Source organism: Cricetulus griseus, chromosome 6 (genome assembly GCF_003668045.3).
Source record: "Cricetulus griseus strain 17A/GY chromosome 6, alternate assembly CriGri-PICRH-1.0, whole genome shotgun sequence".
In the NCBI taxonomy this organism is placed as follows: Eukaryota; Metazoa; Chordata; class Mammalia; order Rodentia; family Cricetidae; genus Cricetulus; species Cricetulus griseus.
This window is the reverse complement of record NC_048599.1, coordinates 73873408-73893493: the sequence shown is the minus strand read 5'-3', so window position 1 is coordinate 73893493 and position 20086 is coordinate 73873408. Positions and strand designations below refer to the sequence as shown.

At 38.7% G+C, this 20086-nt stretch overlaps 2 protein-coding genes across 5 annotated transcripts in view; both read right to left on the bottom strand.

The window, feature by feature from the left end:
* The window catches only part of Nat10 (N-acetyltransferase 10), a 44781-nt gene extending 40048 nt beyond the window's left edge, over positions 1 to 4733 (bottom strand). Inside the window, exon 1 of one of the 3 annotated variants that reach the window (XM_027422355.2) lies at positions 4627 to 4733. The gene's annotated coding sequence lies outside the window, so the exon portion shown is untranslated. Of the gene's footprint in view, positions 1 to 4273; positions 4515 to 4557 lie in introns of those variants that run through there. The other 2 variants (XM_027422354.2, XM_027422356.2) reach the window with 2 other exon arrangements.
* A 3662-nt stretch (positions 4734 to 8395) lies between these two features.
* Caprin1 (cell cycle associated protein 1) overlaps positions 8396 to 20086 on the bottom strand; it is a 34206-nt gene continuing 22515 nt past the window's right edge. For both annotated transcript variants that reach the window (XM_027422359.2, XM_035446050.1), the window contains exons 10-19: positions 19727 to 19882; positions 19537 to 19645; positions 19012 to 19073; positions 18019 to 18129; positions 17737 to 17886; positions 16823 to 16973; positions 12809 to 13003; positions 12189 to 12289; positions 11783 to 11846; positions 8396 to 10249 (exon numbers count right to left, since the gene is read on the bottom strand). In XM_027422359.2, coding sequence (XP_027278160.1) covers positions 10185 to 10249; positions 11783 to 11846; positions 12189 to 12289; positions 12809 to 13003; positions 16823 to 16973; positions 17737 to 17886; positions 18019 to 18129; positions 19012 to 19073; positions 19537 to 19645; positions 19727 to 19882 — 1164 coding nt within the window. In that variant the 3' untranslated portion in view covers positions 8396 to 10184. The remainder of the gene's footprint in view (positions 10250 to 11782; positions 11847 to 12188; positions 12290 to 12808; positions 13004 to 16822; positions 16974 to 17736; positions 17887 to 18018; positions 18130 to 19011; positions 19074 to 19536; positions 19646 to 19726; positions 19883 to 20086) is intronic.

Genomic DNA, 20086 nt, shown 5'->3' with positions numbered 1-20086 from the left:
AAAAAATTCAAGAATAAAGAAATCTCTTAAAGAATCTAAAGAAAGCCAAGAAAAAAACAACCAAACAAGTGAAGGAAGCACTCAAAACAGTTCAAGGCATGAAAGCTGAAATAGAAACAATAAAGAAAACACAGAATGAAGCAATGCTGGAAATAGAAAGGCTGGAAAAACGATCAGGAACTAAAGATGTGAGTATAACCAATAGAATTCAAGAAATGGAAGAAGAATCTCAGTTGTTTAAGACTCTCTAGAGGATATATAGTCATCGACCAAAGAAAATCTCAAGTCCAACAAATCCCTAACACAAAATATCCAGGAAATATGGGACACCATGAAAAGGTCGAACCTAAGAATAACAGGTATAGAAGAAGGTGAAGAAATACAGCTCAAAGGTACAAGAAAACATATTCAATAAAATCAGAGAAGAAAACTTCCCCAACCTACAGAAGGATATGCCTATGAAAGTACAAGAAGCTTACAAAACACCAGACTGGACCACAAAAGGAAGTTCCCTCGACACATAATAATCAAAATACCAAACCTACAGAATAAAGAGAAAATATTAAGAGCAGCAAAGGAAAAAAGGCCAAGTAACATATAAAGGCAGAGCTATCAGAATCACTCCAGACTTCTCAATGGAAGCTTTGAAAGCAAGAAGGTCCCGGATAGATATCCTACAAACCCTAAGGGAGCATGGATGCCAACCCAGACTACTGTACCCAGCAAAACTTTCAATCACAATAGATGGAGAAAACAAGATATTCCTTGACAAAATCAATACATATCCACAAATCCAGTACTACAGAGAGTTCTGGAAGGAAAACTCCAACCCAATGAAGATAACTACACTCACAAAAACATAGGCAATAGATAATCCAATTTTACCATACAAGAAAAGAAACAGGAGGGTGAAATCCACACACAATGACACCACCAACAATAAATCCAAAACAAAAAGAACCAACAATCAATGTACATTAATATCCCTCAATGTCAATGGTCTTAACCTGCCTATAAAAAGATACAGGCTAACAGAATGGATACGAAGACAGAATCCATCCTTCTGCTGTATACAAGAAACACACCTCAAATTCAAAGACAGGTGTTACCTCAGAGTAAAGGGTTGGGAAAAGATTTTCCAATCAAATGGGCCCAAGAAACAAGCTGCTAATATCTAACAAATTAGACTTCAAACTAAAATCAATCAAAAGAGATGAAGAAGGGCATTTCATACTCATCACAGGAAAAGTCCATAGAGATGAAGTCTCAATCCTAAACATCTATGCCCCAAATACTAAGGCATCCACATTTGTAAAAGAAACATTAATAAGCTCAAACCACACACACTTACAGTAGGAGACTTCAACACCCCGCTTTCACCACTAGACAGGACCACCAGGCAGAAACTTAACAAAGAAACAAAGGATCTAACAAAAGTTATGACCCAACTGGGTTTAACAGATATCTATAGAACATTCCATCCAAACACAAAAGAATATACCTTCTTCTCAGCGCCACATGGAACCTTTTCTAAAACTGACCACATAGTTGGCAACAAAGCAAACCTCCACAGATACAAAAGAACTGAAATAACCCCCTGTATCTTATCAGATCACCATGCTTTAAAGTTAGAATTCAACAGTAATACAAACTGCAGAAAACCTACAAACTCCTGGAAATTGAGTAACACTCAATTGCACCATTCCTGGGTTGAGGAAGAAATAAAAAAAGAAATTAACACTCTGAAAGCAGTGCTAAGAGTAAAGTTCATAGCACTAAGTGCCCACATGAAGAAACTGTAGAATAGTCACACGAGAGAATTGACAGAACTGAAAGCTTTAGAGCAAAAAGCAAACTCACCACGGAGGAGTAAAAGCCAGGAAATAATCAAACTGAGGGCCGAAATCAATAAAGTAGAAACTAGGAAAACATTATAAAGAATCAATGAAACAAAGAGTTGGTTCTTTGAGAAGATCAACAAGATAGACAAACCTCTATCAAAACTAACCAAAAGGCAGAGAGCTAATTAACAAAATCAGAAAAGAAAAGGGGGATATAACAACAGACACTGAGGAAATCCAGAGAATCATCAGGTCATACTTTGAAAACCTGTACTCTACAAAATTCAAAAATCTAAAGGAAATGGACAACTTTCTGGATAGATATCACTTACCAAAATTAAGCCAAGAACAGATAAGCAGTTTAAATCGACCTATAACTCCTAATGAAATAGAAGCAGTCATCAAAAGCCTCCCAACCAAAAAAAGCCCAGGGTCAGTTGGCTTCAATGCAGAATTCTACCAGAAATTCAAACAAGAAATTCTACCAGAAATTCAAAACCAGTACTCCTCAAATTGTTCCACACAATAGAAGCAGAAGGGACATTGCCAAACTCTTTTTACGAGGCTACAATCACTTTGATACCCAACCCACACAAAGATACAACTAAAAGAGAGAACTACAGACCAATATGCCTCATGAACATCGATGCAAAAATACTCAACAGAATATTGGCGAATCAAATCCAAGAACACATCAGAAAAATCATCCACTATGATCAAGTAGGCTTCATCCCAGGGATGCAAGGATGGTTCAACATATGAAAATCTATCAATGTAATCCACCATATAAACAAACTGAAAAAGAAAAACCACATGATCATTTCACTAGATGCTGAAAAAGCCTTTGACAAAATCCAACATCACTTCATGATAAAGATCTTGGAGAGAACAGGAATAACAGGAATATATCCAAACATGATAAAAGCAATATACACCAAACCAACAGCTAACATTAAACTAAATGGAGAGAAACTCAAAGCAATTCCTCTAAAATCAGGAACAAGACAAGGCTGTCCACTCTCTCCATATCTCTTCAATATTGTACTTGAAGTTCTAGCTAGAGCTAGATCAAGAGGATACAAATCAGAAAGAAGTCAAACTTTCACTATTTGCAGATGATATGATCATGTACATAAGTGACCCGAAAAACTCTATTAGGGAACTCCTACAGCTGACAAACACCTTCAGCAAAGTAGCAGGATACAAAATTAACTCAAAAAAAATCAGTAGCCCTACTATATACAGATGATAAATGCAATGAGAAAGAAATCAGAGAAACATCACCCCTCACAATATCCACAAGCAATATATGCTCTGAACTGAACTCTGGAACCTAGTTGCAGAGGAGGAGGAAAGAAGATCAAAGGGGTTGGTAATAGGCTGGTGAAACCCACAGAAACAGCTGGCCTGAACAAGGGGGAGCACATCGACCCCAGACTGCTGTCTGGGAGGCCAGCACGGGACTGATCCAGACCCCTGAACATGGATGTCAATGAGGAGGCCTCTGCACTCTAGGGGGGCCTGATAGTGGATTAGTATTTTTCCCTGGTATAAGAAGGGACTTTGAGAGCCCATCCCACCTCTCGGCCTGGACACATGGGGCAGGGCCTAGGCCCGGCCCCAGGATGATGAGGACCCTACCCAGCCTGGGGAGTTGGGGACAGGGAAGGGAGAGGGAGAAGGGATTGACATGTGAAGCAAGCTTGTTCCTAATTTGAGCTAATAAAAAAAATTACAAAAAAAGATGAATTGTTTTCTTTCTTTTTTGTTGCTAGTTTTTGTTTTGTTTTTTTTTTAAATGTTTTATTTGTTGTTTGGTTTTTATGAGGCAGGCCTTCATTGTGTAGTCCTGGAATTCTGTGGACCAGGTGGCCTCAGAGATCCTCCTGCCTCTCTGCCTGGAATTAAAGGCATAGACCATCACGGACCAGCTAGATAATTGATTCTCAACCTGAAAGTCATGACCCCCCAAGGTTGAAGACTTTTTCACAGGGGTCGACTATGAGCATCGGAAATATCAAATACATTACGATTCATAAGAGTAGCAAAATTACAGTTATGAAGTGGCAATGAAAATAATTTTATGGCTGATGGACACCACAACCTGAGGGCTGTGTTAAAGGACTACAGCATTAGTAAGGTTGAGAACCTCTGAGCTAGATGAATCGCTGATGTACCCATTCCGTACACATAGCAAGTATCCTGTGCCAGGCAGGCACTGTCTAATACCCTGAATGAGACTCAGCTGGATATAGTATCAATCAATGGGCATGCCGCAGTACTTAGGAGCCTTCGGGATTAACCCGCCCTAGTTCAAAGCCTACCACTGCTACCAGGAACTAAGCAAGCTTTTCGGAAAGCGGTTTTGACACCCACCCACTCTCCATTCTCCCAGTTAGAGGTATCCCTGCGTGTGGGAAAGAGCCACGCACCCCGAAAGTGCTCAAGAAACAGGCCCCGAGAGTGTCTGCGTATCCGAGACCGGGAGAGTCTGTCTGCTGGGCGTCACGAAGATAGGCAGTTCGAAGATCCCGGCATTAGCCCGGACTGGGGCTTTCGTCCTCCAGCCAGCCCCGCAGGCCCGGAAAGGACACCGACGCCCACCTAGACATCCGACCCAGCCTTTCTACAGAGTACCTGCGATCGGAGTCCACCCGGCCCCAGCCAGCCGCACAACGGAAGCACGTGAAGGCGCCGAGCTTCTCCCGATACCTACGCTTTTGCGGAGAAAATGCCGACAGTCAGCTGAGCACGCCTGGAGCAGTCAACACGTGTAGACACTTACACTGCGCCAGCACGTGCGCAAGCGCTCAAAAGGTGGGTGGGGACGACACACCCGCTATCGGAACAGAATGGGACCTTCCTTTGCTTCGACGCTTGGTGATGACATAGTATTCGACGTAAGCTCCGTAACGCGGGTAACTACGGCGGCTGCGCACCAGCTTCCGGTCGCCATGCTGTGTACTACTTACATCTGACCGAACAGCCTGGTTATGGCGGGCGGAAATAACTGGATAACGAGCGCTTCGCAGCTGTTGTTAGCCACAAGTATCCGAACTCATCTGGCCCACCAGTTGTAAAGGGGACCACTGTACCCTAGGTACACGAGAGAACAGTTGGTCTTTATAGAACCCCAGTTTTAATGACAAACTAGGCCAATAGATGCTTTATTCATCTCACTGAACCTTCCAACAAGCAGCAGCCTGGGAGATCTGGGTAGATGTATACGACCACGACTGTGGCCACTGTACTTTGCAGGTTCTTCTCAGGTCCGTATCACGCGAAGTGTTCCGAAAACCCAGCATCCGGGCTTTACGAAATTATCTTCCCTGCAGTACTGCTGGAGGCTCGTCCAACCACATCCACAAAGTATTCAGCCTTGTTTTGGGCACGGGATACCTTAACTTGGTGTATCCCACACCCTTGGACACAAGCTCTAATGTCCCAAAACTAAATTTCTTCCCCAATCCACTAAAGAAAACCTTAGCCAAGTACCAATAGCCTGTTGATAATCACCAAACGGCCCTAGCTTAAGAAAATAAAACTACCAGTACTGTATAAATGAGCTGCGTCTGTAAGCAATACCCAAAATTTTGAAACCTTGAGAATGTCCGACTTAAAAAGTGAGCAAGTGAGTAAATGTTACAGGATTTGCATTTTAAAGGAAAAAAAAAAACCCACCGGAATTTGGGTGACAAAAATATGCTTGACTCCTAGTCACTAGAGAATCTATAACACCATGTCAAGGGGGGAAATTGCCATAAAATATTGTATATTTCTGGTATAGAATGTAAACGGTAAGGGGGGAAAGTGTCACTATAGCGCTAGATGGCTAAACTGTGGAACCATGTGGTTTTTACTTAAAGGCTGTCTGTATAAAGACATCCAAGACAACATTCAATTAAATGCCCCCTATAATAATACAGTGGTTGGACCGAAAACAGTTGGCATAGAGTACTTGACAACCAAAAATCTTTACTATGTTTATTGAGAAGATGGGTACAGGCATGGCACTACACACCTGAGGATTATTATTTGAAGACGATCCTCTCCTTCGACCACGTGGACGCCAGGATTCAAAACTCGGGTCAGGCTTGGCTACAAGTGTCCTTACCTGCTGAACCATCTCAATGACCTAGTATCAAGTACTAGTATGAGTGTTAAGTTTGAGTGGCTTGGGACTTAGGTATTTCTACACAGAGTAACAAAACTGATGATACCCAACAGTGCATGTGGATTTAGGTCACCCTCGTAAGCATAAATGAAGCCCATTAACCAAGGACACTCAGTGGTGACAGGGAGATTGATATCATTTCACCACTGCCATCTTATGCACCAATTTTTGCTGCAAAGAATGAAATATACCTTCTAGATTCCACTGACCCATAAACTTTTGTTCTCAACACTGCAGTGAGGGTCTTTTAAATGGCAGTTTTATTGGATGGCCCGCTATCCCAACCCCAAACAATACATACACCATTTTAAGATCTTCGGTAGCTTCCAAATGTTAAGAGACGAAACTAAACACGGAAGAAAACTGCCCTTTCGAGTTGCCCCAGCCAACCAAATCTTGCTAACACAAACCAAACAGCAGTCACTGAACCGTGTGCTCTGCTTCTCTTCTCTTTTATCCGGTTTACCATTCCTCATCCATGTATCTTAGTTCAATTACCTCTTTAAATGAAGTCTCTCCTGATCACACTGACTAGGTTACATATTATCGTTAACCACAAGTTGAATCATGCCACTTACCACACACATTTGACCCACTCCATCAGTGCCCAGACTGGCTTTTGTCACCACTGAATGGTTAACTAGTCATAATACCTGGGCAAAGGATAACCAAATGTGCTAATAAAGTTCAGGTTGTCTCCCTAAATATAGTACAGGAAATTAATTCAAATAAATATAGCAAAAACCATGACTTTAAGTGCATCTGAAAAAACTGTTTCTTTCAATGTTAGTAGTGTAGGACCAAGGCTGCTGCAGGAAACTGGGTAAGCTGCAAAGCAGCTTATTAATGTAGAGTACTTCTAGTATCAAGATAGAATACACAGTCGTCTAGTCTTTCTGTTTAAAAGACCAGACCCAGAGACTTTTCTTCTCACAAGGAGCATTTAAGTTTTCCTTAGGATGTATGCAACTCAGACTTTGCTCAAGGACTATGAGCAATCAAGTTGTCATATAATCTAATGAAGTTTAAAACATTCTCTAGTCTTTTCAAGTATGTTTTATAAATTTATAAAGCCTGATTTAATTTTTCTAGATTTCAATCCCATTAACTCCATGAAGGGGACACGCTCAAGGGCAGTACTGATAAATATAACTTATACTCAATAAAACTAAGTAAGAGTACTTAAATAACTTAAGTGGAATACAGATTCAAAAGCTTAAGGTTGAAATGAAGGGCATGAATTCACTCATATCTATACCCATTTCCCTTAATTAGATGTACCACTGAAAATATAACAAATACAATTGCCTGGCACACATACAAAGCTGCTCAACTATGTTCTGCACTTATAAATTGGTTGTCAGCTAAGCACCTTAGTGAATGAACCTGAGAATAAGCATACATTCTCATGTCTCCTTGAAGTCTATACAATAGCATTGTGTGAGTACATATATATGTACGGCATATGTGGAGACAAAAGAACTATAGAATTAATTTACTACAATCATTGGAAAGGTCATGTGTTTTAATATCAAGATATAATGATCAAAAGATCTTTTTTAGGAATATTTAGGGCCTGGTAATAAAATAGCCCTAACCCAAAAAGTAACCAATCACATGCTACCTTTAAGAAAGTTTTTTTTTGGTAGGGGGGTTCATTATACATGTAGCATATATACATACTAGTGATTGTGCATGTTCTTACTACACTGTGTGACAATCATTTCCCTGCACTCTGCTAAAATATGTATTTGACTAAACCAATGGTCTTCTGCATCTAGACAATTGCAACTTACACAAGATACTGAGTATCAAAGTCAGGTCTTAATGCAACTACTTTAGTAGTTCTGTCCAGTGAGGAATTCCTTTAAAAACAAAAAAAAATGTCTGAATTGAGACATTAAAAAAAAAGTTTTACATACTAAACCTGTAATGGTAGAATAACACCTAATTATATGGTATGCTTGAAAGGAATAAGCAACTCTTAAAAAATATGCCATCAAACTACACATTGTACATATATTGGCCTACACTATGTGTAGATGCCTGGAACAGGACACATTCTCCACATTCACCTCAGAACTCAAATTCAATACTAAAGAACTTATTTTACTTTAATACTGACTTCTAAATATCAGGAAATTATTTTCTACATATATAGCAAATTTAGTTTCCTGTAGTACTTCAAAAGTACAGATCATCTAGGGATTATCCAATCGACCACAAATATTTTATGCATCCCACTAAAATGCAGCTAACATATGGTTGTGGTACATCCCAGGCTGATGTCATTTAAAGCACACAAGGGGAGGTGCTGACAAAATACTCTTCACAAAAGTAAACAGATAACCCTTCCAATATGATGTACCACAACCACACATGAGAAAAGTCGAGAACTTATTTTATTTATTTTAAAATAAACATTGAAGCTTCCCCATTATCCACCACCCTACAAAACTTTTGAATGTGGAATGTTCAACAGCCTAACCATTTTTAGTAGGCAACAAAAACAGCAAAACTCCAGTTGTCTAATGAATATCTGAGAATAATTTTGTTGTTTTGAGTAGCTGATTACCTGCTTGAACAAAAAATATGTGCTAAAGGCTAAAAGTAAAATTAATTTTCTGTACAGAAAAACATTAACTTAGTAGCCTTTGCTTAGCGTAAGGAATTAATTCTCCATGAAGTAAAATGGAATGGGACAAACAAGCAGCATTAAGTTGATAGGCACACAGAACTAGTGCTCAAACTGCTAGCACAAATTCCAACACAGAACATACGCCTAAACACTGCTAAACTTTCCATCTCCGTCAAACTGCATACTCTCTCTATGCATCTAAGGCAAAGAATCAACACTTTGAATGTAAATGTCTCCACAAGAAAAGGAGAATTCAATTAAGATTAAATCAGACAAAAAGATAAGTAAAAGTCCTTCACAAACAGCTGCTAGACATAACCACAATTCTGTGACACCAACAATGCATGTGGTGAATCACTTTAGCTGCTAGGTGTGGAACACCAGTGTTTCAAGATACAACTTTTAGAAACATGTTTTATTGTTTTGCTTGTATCATCAGAACTGAAACTACTGTCTGTCATTTCCCTAAAACAGGGAAATCAATCTAAAACACATACTGGTGCTTTTCAAAAGATAGCAATTTTAAGGGTGGTAGCAGCAGGCATTTGATATCCTTTTAAGAATTTTCAGGCTGCAGAAGAAAAACATGTGACCAAAAGTGTTATGATTATCCATCCATTAGAGATTTTCATCAGTACCTATACCAATTTAGGTAACAATACAGAAAGATCCAAGGATTAGTGACCACAATGCACATTATTGTGAGGAGTGACAAACAGTACCAATCCTCATGTAAGTCACTGTTTCAGAGAAACTGTTAAGTGTTCAAAAGGTATCTAAATAGTTCACATTGAATACAGAAGCAACCCATCCAGATCATACCCCATATTTGCTGCATATTTTTCCAGAAGAGCCAATCAAAGCCTAATTTGCATTTTGGCTTTGTCTTATACCATATCCACTACTAAAAAGCAATTTACATGTGTTTTTAATCACAGTCGTTTGGCCAGATGACTAGTGCTATGTCAAGGCTGTAGCCAGCCTCACTTGTGTGATTAAGGACCCATGCATAATTTGGTATGCTTCTAATCAGTCGGTGCTCCAATTTAACGGGAAAAGCTGTGAAATGCAGTTGTTTTGCCAAACCACACTCCACTCCTTCCATCTTCCTTTCATGGGAAATGCTTTAACTTTGTCAATTACCATTGAATAATTCTAGGGCTGATTGTAGATTTTATCCAATATCAAAAAAGTCAAACTTGCTTTTTGTTTTTCAAGCCACTTCAAATAACTGGAGATATTATCACCCCATGAGTATATGTTTTACTCCTAAGCAAGGGTGAGGAATCTGAGTATCGTGTGCAAGGCTCAAGATGACGCTTAGGACAGAACATGCAGAGTAAAAATTGTTTCCTTCCATATCCAGGTAATATAAAGCTGACAATTGTAGTCCTGTCTTTATGGGATGAACAGTCCCTTTACAATAAGTTTCCTGAAAGGGAGAACAAATAGATAATAACTCTTCTGGTAACATATTATGGTACACTGGCCAGTGTGTTTTTGGCGATTAAACATAATCCTGTGAATCACATTAATTCACTTGCTGAGTGTTCATTTGCGGCATCCCTCTGTTGGGTCTCGGGGGCCCTCCACGACCTAGAAGACAAAAATGGCATTTGATTTTTCTTTCAAGTATTATGTGTTTTGCCTTCAAGCAGACTTTCATCTGAAGTCAAGAAGCATGTGGGCAGCTTGTCAGCACATTATTAGGCCTAAGAGGCCATTTCTTCTGCGTTCAAGTTTCACCTGTCCTGGGAGTTGTCTTTTGCAAATTTGCTCATGTTATCTAGCTAAAAGAAGAGTTGAGCTAATGGAGTATTCCACCAGTACTCATTCATTCATTCATTCAACAAGTATTTATTGAGTGCCTACTATGTGCCAGGCACTATCATGAGGCGTTGGGAATAGATACAGCAGTGAAGACAGACAAGGTACCTGCTCTCATGGAGCTTACATTCTAATGTACACGCTAGCTTACATTTCAATAGTAAGTAACATCATACTATCAAAATTAATAAAAGCACCAGAATGAAAACAGACCTTTTTACCTAAACTGTTAAGAAACTATATAACATTCAAAATTGTATATTGACTTATAACAGGTAAAATAACTTTTTACATGCCGTTAAAACATATTTTATCTATCAGTGAACTCAACTTTCATAGAATGCGCTACAAGGTGGGATAGAGGAACACAACCCACATTCACATGCAAATACCTTTGATACTTCAAGTCAGTATTTCCCAGATGACCTGTTAACTTTTTAAAGTACTTCCATAATGCTTGATTGCCACTAGCATTCAAATTAAAGTACTTTATAATTCCTCCTTAATATACATTTTATACAAGTCGTGGCCAGCCCATAATTATGTTAGAAACCTAATTCTTTAACCACCTTTAATCAGAGAACCATTTAGAACTTCAGATTACATGAAATGCTATCTGTAATTAAGTGTTCAACAGATTAACACCCTGCCTATGTGAGAAATTATTTTCCATTACTTGAAAGACAAGTGAAACAAAAGACTAAACTTCTAATGTTTAACTCTAATGCAATTAAATTGCAAAGAATTTTGGAGTTCTATTTGAACATCAGAGATACATTTGATATTTACATCACTAACATTGGTCTTAAAAGCATTCAAATTACAATTAGTCTGTCACTTCTAAATGGTTCTCTAGATGTACCTGTGGCTTATCTGGCCATTAAAGGGCTTCTGAGCCTAAAATATAATATGCATGTTTCAAAAATCAAAGAGGGTAATAAATTTATATAAATGTTCAATCTCGTTCCAAAAATGTCTTACAAAAAGTTTCAGTAAGTACTTCCTAAAAACATTTAGCAGGTTTTAAGACCTGAAAAATAAATTTCCAGTTGGAAAACACTTTTCTGAGGCAGAGAAATGTTCTGATTTTCAAGACAGTAACAGGGAAAGTCATTCAAAAATTAAAATTTGGACTCAAGATGAAATTTTAGAAACAGAGCATTTCATTTAATCTTTAGCAACAAGTCGGGAAAGGATAAATGCACTCCTAACATATAACCTACATGCAGACTATGAACAGCTCTTCCAAGGCCAGAACAGAAGCTCCACATAGGAGCTAGGATCACCACCACAAAATATTACCTCGTGGGGCTCCCCGTGGTCCACTCTGCCCAGAGCCTCGCTTGAAATTCTGCTGATATCCATCCTAAAAGACAAGCTAGTTAGTATTGAAAAGGAAACTGATTTTGTATACCTATACCTAGTCTCATAGCTCAACACTAGCCAAATATCTAACTCCTTCTAGACATCAATGTATTACAGCTAAGTTACTGTTCTTACTATGCTTCCTTTAAACTCAAATATTTACATATAGTTGCTTTGAAAACCCTTTTAGCAATCTACATCAAGTGGTTATAGGTAATGTTTGTAAAAAAAGAAAACAACAAACAAAAAAGCCCCACAGCTATCACTTTTGTAACAAAGTATATTGGACACCACAAACTAAGCCCAAATCACTTAGTTACCAAGATCCACCATGTTTACATACCCGCTGGTAGCCAGAATAGTCCCGGGGAGCACTGAACTGAGACTGTGTATAGCCACTGTTTGGAGTGTTTGAGAATGAAGGGCGGTAACCATCATATCCTCCTAGAATTTAAGACAAGGAAACAATTTACTTTTCCTTACAAGGATTCTGCTTTCTTAAAGGGAAGTGTAAAAAAATAAGCCACACTACTTAAAATAATTTTGAATTCCCTGTGTTGATTCCATCTGTTTATCAATATCTAAGTACCACGTTTTGTCCACCTAGGAATGAACACACACACCTAAACAAACTGGTAATGGAGACAAACCTATAAACAAACACCTGTGTGACAACTCAGTGTTTATCTCCCAATTTTTGTCATTTAAAAAACTGGACAAAATAAGCCAGGCATGCTGGCACATGCCTTTAACCCCAGCACTCAAGAGACAGAGTCAGGGAGATCTGGGTTTGAGGCCACACACATATAACACACTTCAAATGTTTTAAATTATGCATTAAGGGACTAACACAGAGGCAACTCTTTCCCAAAAATCATGAAACATGTCTCTACTTACTTTACAAATCATTAAAGACTTGAAACTGCACAAAGTAATTAGAAGTTGCTTCATTTATTTGTTTACCTCTAAATCCATTGGCAGGGCCCCTGTATCCATTCATCAAGCCTCTGGCACCACGAGACCCTCCTCGGGACACACCACGACTGTTGTAATAAGGCTGACTGCTGCGTGGAAACCCAGTGTTCTGCTGAGGGGGTTGCTGGTGGTTTCCAGGCACTTGATGGGTCTGGTCCTGGGAACCATGGTAAGTGCCAACCACTGTTAAAGGAAAATATACATAAACAGAGTTCATTACTGTTCTTTCTCCCACATACTTTCTGAATTATATAAAATATTCTACACTCTATTCTCAAAGTTCAATTATTCAAATAAATCCATTAATAAAAACCTGTAACACTAAAAAGACCCTATTTCTTCCCTCCTACCTGTAAGATTAAGCTAAAGAGGGCATTTCCCCAATAGTAATTCTAGACCTTGGAAAGCAGAGTTTCCAATACTATTCTTCCACACATAAAATTGGAAAGGGCTCTATATTTCCAACACCTTCTGAAAGTAACTGACCTTTTAGCAAGAGTAGACTCCATAAGTGAGAAAATTAATGATGAAATAGCATATATATATATATATATATGTCAATTTTTTCATTATAAAGCTCCTTAATAATACACTTATTTCCCTTGGCACTTAGTGAAACACACAAAACCATACTCATAGTTAAGTAGCCATACAAAAAAATGTCATCAACTGTAATTGAAACATTAGATTTTCAACTTACATCCTTTGGTGTCCATCTAAAATGACAGATAGAGCTAAGTGGTATTCACTCTGGTATACAGCCTTATTGGAAGGGTGAATACTGGAAGGGTGAATATATGACTTTACACCCACCCACCCCTTCGGACACACCTCCACATTGAGGAGTTACACAAAATAAGTCAAACATTAAATATTGATGTATATTATCTGATTATTATTTGAGTGTATATAATTCACTCAAGGAAAAAGGAGAGGAAAAAAAAATCCTAAGTACCTTTGGAAGTTGAGGAAACTAACAACCAAAATGGCTCTCGAACTAGAAATAATGTACCTGGAACACCACCAATTCCTGGAAATTTAACTCATATATCCTCCCACCCACTCCAAGAAATTATAGATAGTGTTTTTTCTCTAGCATGAAAAAAGCCACAAAATGCCTATGCAGAGAAGAATAAAGGGTTATGGTTCCTTTCAAGCTACTTAGCTGCACTATATATTACAGTGATATAATCTTTCTATACAGATTATGCTTGATTATATTCAACATAAAAATTAAGCAAATGCCAAATGCAAATTACAATCTAGAAGGTTCATTAGTATGCATTTGAGTAACAGTAAAAATAATGAATTTTCAAATCATATTTTTGCTGTTGTCTTGAGACAAATCTCACTACACAGCCTATGCTGTCCTTGAACTCAGACTCTTCTGTCTCAGTTTCTCAAGGACTGGATTACAAGTATACACCATCACACCTACCATCAAATCAAACACCCTTTGGTTTTCAAGACAGGGTCTCACCCGGTGGTAGTGGTACACTACTTTAATCCCAGCACTCGGGAGGCAGAGGCAGAAGGATCTCTTTGAGTTCAAGGCCAGCCTGGTCTACAAAGCTACACAGAGAAACCCTGTCGAAAAACCGAAACAGAGTTTCTCTGTTTAACAGTCCTAGTTGTCCCACAACTCGCTCTGCAGACCAAACTGGCCTTGAACTGACAGAGATCTGACTCTCTATGTTAAGGTGTGCGTCACCATTGCCCAGCTATCAAACCATGTTTTATCATTAAGAATTATCTTAAGGTTCTCCAGACACGGCTCAGGAGTTAAGAGCACTGGCTATTCTTCCAGGGGACCTGAGTCAATTGCCAACACCCATACAGAGACACAACTATCTGTGATTCCAAGAATCCAAAGCCTTCTCTGGCCTCCTCCAGCAACTGGGAAAGCACATGGTGCACAAACATGCAGGCAAACAACTAGACATGTAAAATGATATTCTGCTATACACTGTTATCAGAGGTTTCACCCAGCAAGAGACCTACAGCCAAACACTAGTAGTTCAGGGAATCATGTAGAAGAGGGGGAGGAAGGTCTATAGTAGGAAGGACTGTAGGATATAGGGTCAAGGGCACCAAAAGAAAATCCACAGAACTGCCAGGCAGTGATGGCACACACCTTTAATCCCAGCACTTGGGAGGCAGAGGCAGGCTGATCTTTCCCAGTTTGCAGAGTGAGTTCCAGGACAGCCAGAGCTACACAGAAAACCCTGTCTCGAAGGAAAAAACAACAAAAAATCCACATAACCAACTAACCTAGGTTCATAGGGATCCACATAAACCGAACCACCAACCATGGAGCCTTGGAGCCTGCAGGGGACTAACCTAGGCTTTTTGCATATATGTTACAATTGTGTAGCTTGGTCTTCTTTTGGTACTAAAGCAGAAGTTGTCTGACTCTGTTGCCTACTTTTGCAACCTATTCCTCCTACCAGATTGCTTCATCCAGACTTAATAGAAGTGCCTAGTCTCACTGCAACTTGATATACCATGGCTGGCTGACATCCATGGTTGGACTGAAGAGAAACAAAGGAGGAGTGAATGTGGTGAGAGTGGAGCGGGAGACAGAGCAGAGGGATTGGAAGCTTTGGTTGGGAGATAAAAACAAAGAAATAAACAACAAAAAGATTAACAGGTATATACACCAAACATCTAATGCTAATAAACTATAAACTCTGTTCTTTGAGAACAAAAATTTCACTATGTAGCTCTGGCTAGCCTGAAACTTGATGTCCAGGCTAGCCTCAAACTCAAGAGATCCACCTGCCTCTGCCTCCTGTGTACTGGAATTAAAAGTCATACAGGTCGTCACCATGCCAGGAAAGGGGGGAGGGGAATTTTTACTTCCATAGCAGAATTTCTATTTTATTTGCTTAGAAAGTAGCAGAATATGGAAAAGCCAAGCAAGGCATGGTGGTGCATGACTTCACAATCAGAATTGAGAGACAGGGTATTTTGTGTATTCCAGGCCAGCCTATACTACAAGGCAAGTTCCAGACACTGTCCCAAAAGATTAAAAAAAAAAATTCTTTGCCAGGTACTTTTTCTCATATAGAACAAAACAAGTTACTGATTAGAATTTACTCAAATTAATATGCCAGTCCTAGGACACACACCAGGGAATTTTCTAGACACAAGCATCAGTCTTGTCCACATTAGTTTTACTACTCTAATAAAAGATGTTGGACAATGAATGAGTGACCAAAACAGTAAGCTGTATTTAAAATGAGAAGTGGACATAAGTATTCATGTGCATACAGCACTGAAAGAAGTCAAAAATCAAGACATGCAGAGGAATTAAAGTGATTGCCTACCTGTATATAAGTGCACTGGGTATGTATAAAAGTCTAAAAATTGCAACCTTACTGACCAAAAGGATTTCAATATAGCCCACCAATTTCAGTCAACGTAAGTTTTACAAGCCAAGCAGAGGCCTTCACTCTGAGTTAAGAGGCCAGCCTGTATGTATTTAGGAATACATAAACACTAACAACAAAAATTGGCAATGAATTTGAAAGGGGGACTTCTTGGAAGGTTTTGAAGAAATTAGAAAAAAAGGATGTCGTTATCTCATTTTAAGACTGTATGATAATCTCAAAAAATAAAAAATTATTTTAAAAAACAAAAATGAACCAGGCGGATCTCTTTGAGTTCGAGGCCAGCCTGGTCTATAGAGGGAGTGCCAGGATAGGCTCCAAATCTACCCAAAGAAACCCTGTCTCTGAAAACCAAAAAATAAATAAATAAGTAAATGAAAAAAAAAAAAAAAAGAAATAAAAAATAAAAAGACTGACAAGAAAGTCAGACTGAGCTAGGTGGTGGTGGAGCATACCTTTGATCACATCACTCAGGAGGTAGAGGCAGGCAGATCTCTATGACTTTGAGGCCAGTCTGGTTTTCCGAGTGAGTTCCAGGATAGCCAAGGCTTCACGGAGAAACTCTGTCTTGAAAAACTAACAAAAAAGGAAGACACCCTGGCCTTCTTACCAGTTTGCAGTTGATCTTGTTGAAGCTCTGTTTGCTCCACTTGGTGAGGCTGACTGGGAAAACTCTGGTTATAACTGGCCTGGTACTGATTCTGCTGTTTCAAAGTTTCTGGTTCATTGACAGGAGGAACTGGGGCATTCATATTGAACACCTGCAGCAAATCAAGTAAACCACTGGTTCATGCCTCTATCTTGCTTTAGAGATGGAATATCTCAGTATTGGCTTTCCTTCAAATGTTAATTTAAAAACCACAAGAAATCTTAAAATATACACACTACAAACAAAGTAAGTTTTTATATATACCAGATTTTTGATGAGGTATCATTTGTTAACTAAGTCCTTAATTCTTCAAGAATTCTGTTGTATACCAGAGAATAGTACTTTTTCTAGTAATCATATAATTTAAAAATAATTACTGATGAATGAGTGAAGTATAGCATTAAAATTTTACTTTCAAACATTCCAATAAAATAAAGATTAAAAGAGCAAAATGTCAAGTTATGTATCTAGGTTCTAACTTCACAAGCACACAACACTCCTTTTGTTTTTTAAAGAGCTAGTGTGTGTTATGTGTATCCACTACATATGTGGAGGTTGGAGACAACCTGTAGAACTCAGATGTGAGTTCCAGGAATTAAACTTAGAATATAAGGCTTGGCAGCAAGGACCTTACCACCAAACCCACCTCTCTGGCCTTTTTTGTTTTGTTTAAACTGTGTTAAATCTTCTAATCTTTAGGCTAATGCTAAAAAATAAATATATGACTAAAAAATAAATATATGACTCATAAGGCTCAAATGCACCAGGGCCTAGTGGTCAGGAAATGCAACACAGATACAACAGTAGATGCAAGCAAGGTCCAGGTTAGCTATTCTGTGATTCATGGCACACATTAAACAGTGTTAATTGCTCACCGTTTGCATGGACTGGAATGGAGCCGCATTTACATTGATTCCACTGCTATGCAAAGGTTTACTTGTCCCAGCTTGGAACACTTGAGGCTGAGAAGCAGCAGGAAGGGATGAGGATGCTGTGGTCTGGTCTGTACTTAAAGATATTGTTGCCTAAACAGAAAATGTGTAAGCAAATATTCTTTAATGGCAAACTTACTCAAAATTTTTACATGTTAAAATTATCATAACAATCACTGCATTGTGAAAGCACCATGCCAATTCATGCTTGGTAACAGGACTTGCCTGAATCTGATCAATTGGCTCCTTTTGTGGCCGCTGCTCTGTAGCATGAGAAGGCTGGTACAAGGGTTGAGACGAAGTATATCCCTCACTTGTGGATGAAACCAAAGGAACCTACACAGAAATAATGATAGAAAATCATACTTTCTTCTAACAAAACTGATCACTAAAATAATAACAATAATAATTCCAACCCTAATACAGATTCAAAGAAAAGATATGTCTGTTAAGGAAAGGAGACTTTCACTCTACATTTCAAGACTATCATACTTTAAAATATACTAGATGGTTGACACACAACTTTAATCCCAGGACTGGGGGGAGGCAGAGGCAAGCGATAGATATCTGTGACGTCTTACATAGCAAGTTCCAGGACAGTCAGGGCTATATATTAACACTGGTTCAAAATGAAATAAACACCTAACAATTGCAAACTATACTGATATTTAAATCTTAAAGCTAAATTAAACCTTGGTCTAGTAAGTATAAAGCCCCAACTTGTAAAATAAAATAGTTTACTGGTTGCTGTTTTGTTTTGGGTTTTGTTTGTTTGTTTTAGTTTATCTCAAAACAGAAAAAGGTTCTCTGCGTGGCTCTGGCTGTCCTGGACTCACTCTGATTACCACACTGGCCTCAACCTCAGAGATCCACCTGCACCTGCCTCTGCCTCCTGAGTGCTAGAATTAAAGGTGTATGCCACCACTGACTTGCGACTGTTTTAAATAAAGACATTTGTTTCCCTTTAGTACACTATTACATATGCAACTATCAACTTAAAATAAGAAGATCCTGCTGTTTGAAGTATGAAAAAATTTTAAGTCACCAAAAACAGATATAAGCATGGAAATAAATTCTAGTAATTACCCACTGCCAATGAATCTGTAACAGAACACTTGGAAAGTGAACAAATGCATCCCAGACTAGCTAAGCTAACTAAGAGTGAGTTCTGAGGTGGGGGTGGGGGAAATAAATGAAATTACTCTTATTCTTTCTTACCTGTGTGGCTTCTGGTTGTACAGGAACTTGATTAGGTTGGGCGAGTCTAGATTCAGAATGAACTGCAAAATTAAGAGAGCAGTTACATAAAATCAAATTTCTTAAAGAGGAAATCCAACTTCTTAAAGTTTATCTACATTATACACAATGTTAAAGGTAAATTTCTCCACCAAATAACTAATGAACACACAAAAACAAGTAAAACAAAAATAATAATAACAGTTGGGTTTTTTTTGTAGGCATTACCACCTCTAACTCTTGGTTCAGACACACGACATGAATTTCCTTTTATGTACAGAAATCGTAATTCTATTTATCACTGAGCAACAACTCTTTTACACTTTGAAGAATATATGCCAGGCGCACACCTTTGATCCCAGTACTTGGGAGGCACAGGCAGGCATATCCCAGTGAATTCTAGGACAGTCACAGGTATGTAGTAAAATATTCTCTCTCTCTCTCTCTCTCTCTCTCTCTCTCTCTCTCTCTCTCTCTCTGGACAATTTTTAAGTCATCATTACTAACCTGGAGGACAAACCAGCTGAGGCATTTCCATGTTTTGGGTAGGGTTCATAGGTTGTGCTGATACAATGGCAGGATCAAGAGTCTGATTTTCAAAATCCAACATTGAATCCTGTAAGTCAGAATATAAGTGAATTACATCAAACATACATTTAAAATTATTTTTAACAGTGCCTTACTAAAATACACTTACTTGTATGAAATTATAGGGCCCCTGCATTTGTGCCATAAGATCTTGTACTCGCTGCCGTCTCACAAGTGGATCTGACTGAGCCACTGGAGTCAAAGAGTGGGGCTCTGGTACTGAAGGAGATGCAGCTTGAGGTTGCTGCTGAAGTGAGTTTACCACCTAAAACAGGAGGGGGGGAAAAAAAAAAACCACCAGTATTTTCACAGCTGTTTCTCAAACACTAAATATGCAATCTATACTATAACAAAAAAACAAGCTCTACCCAAAGAGTTAGGGGCAGACAGATGGCTCTTGAATAAAAGCATTCCCAGTCAAACCTGAGGACCAGAGTTCAATTCACCAGAACCACTCACATGGTAGAAA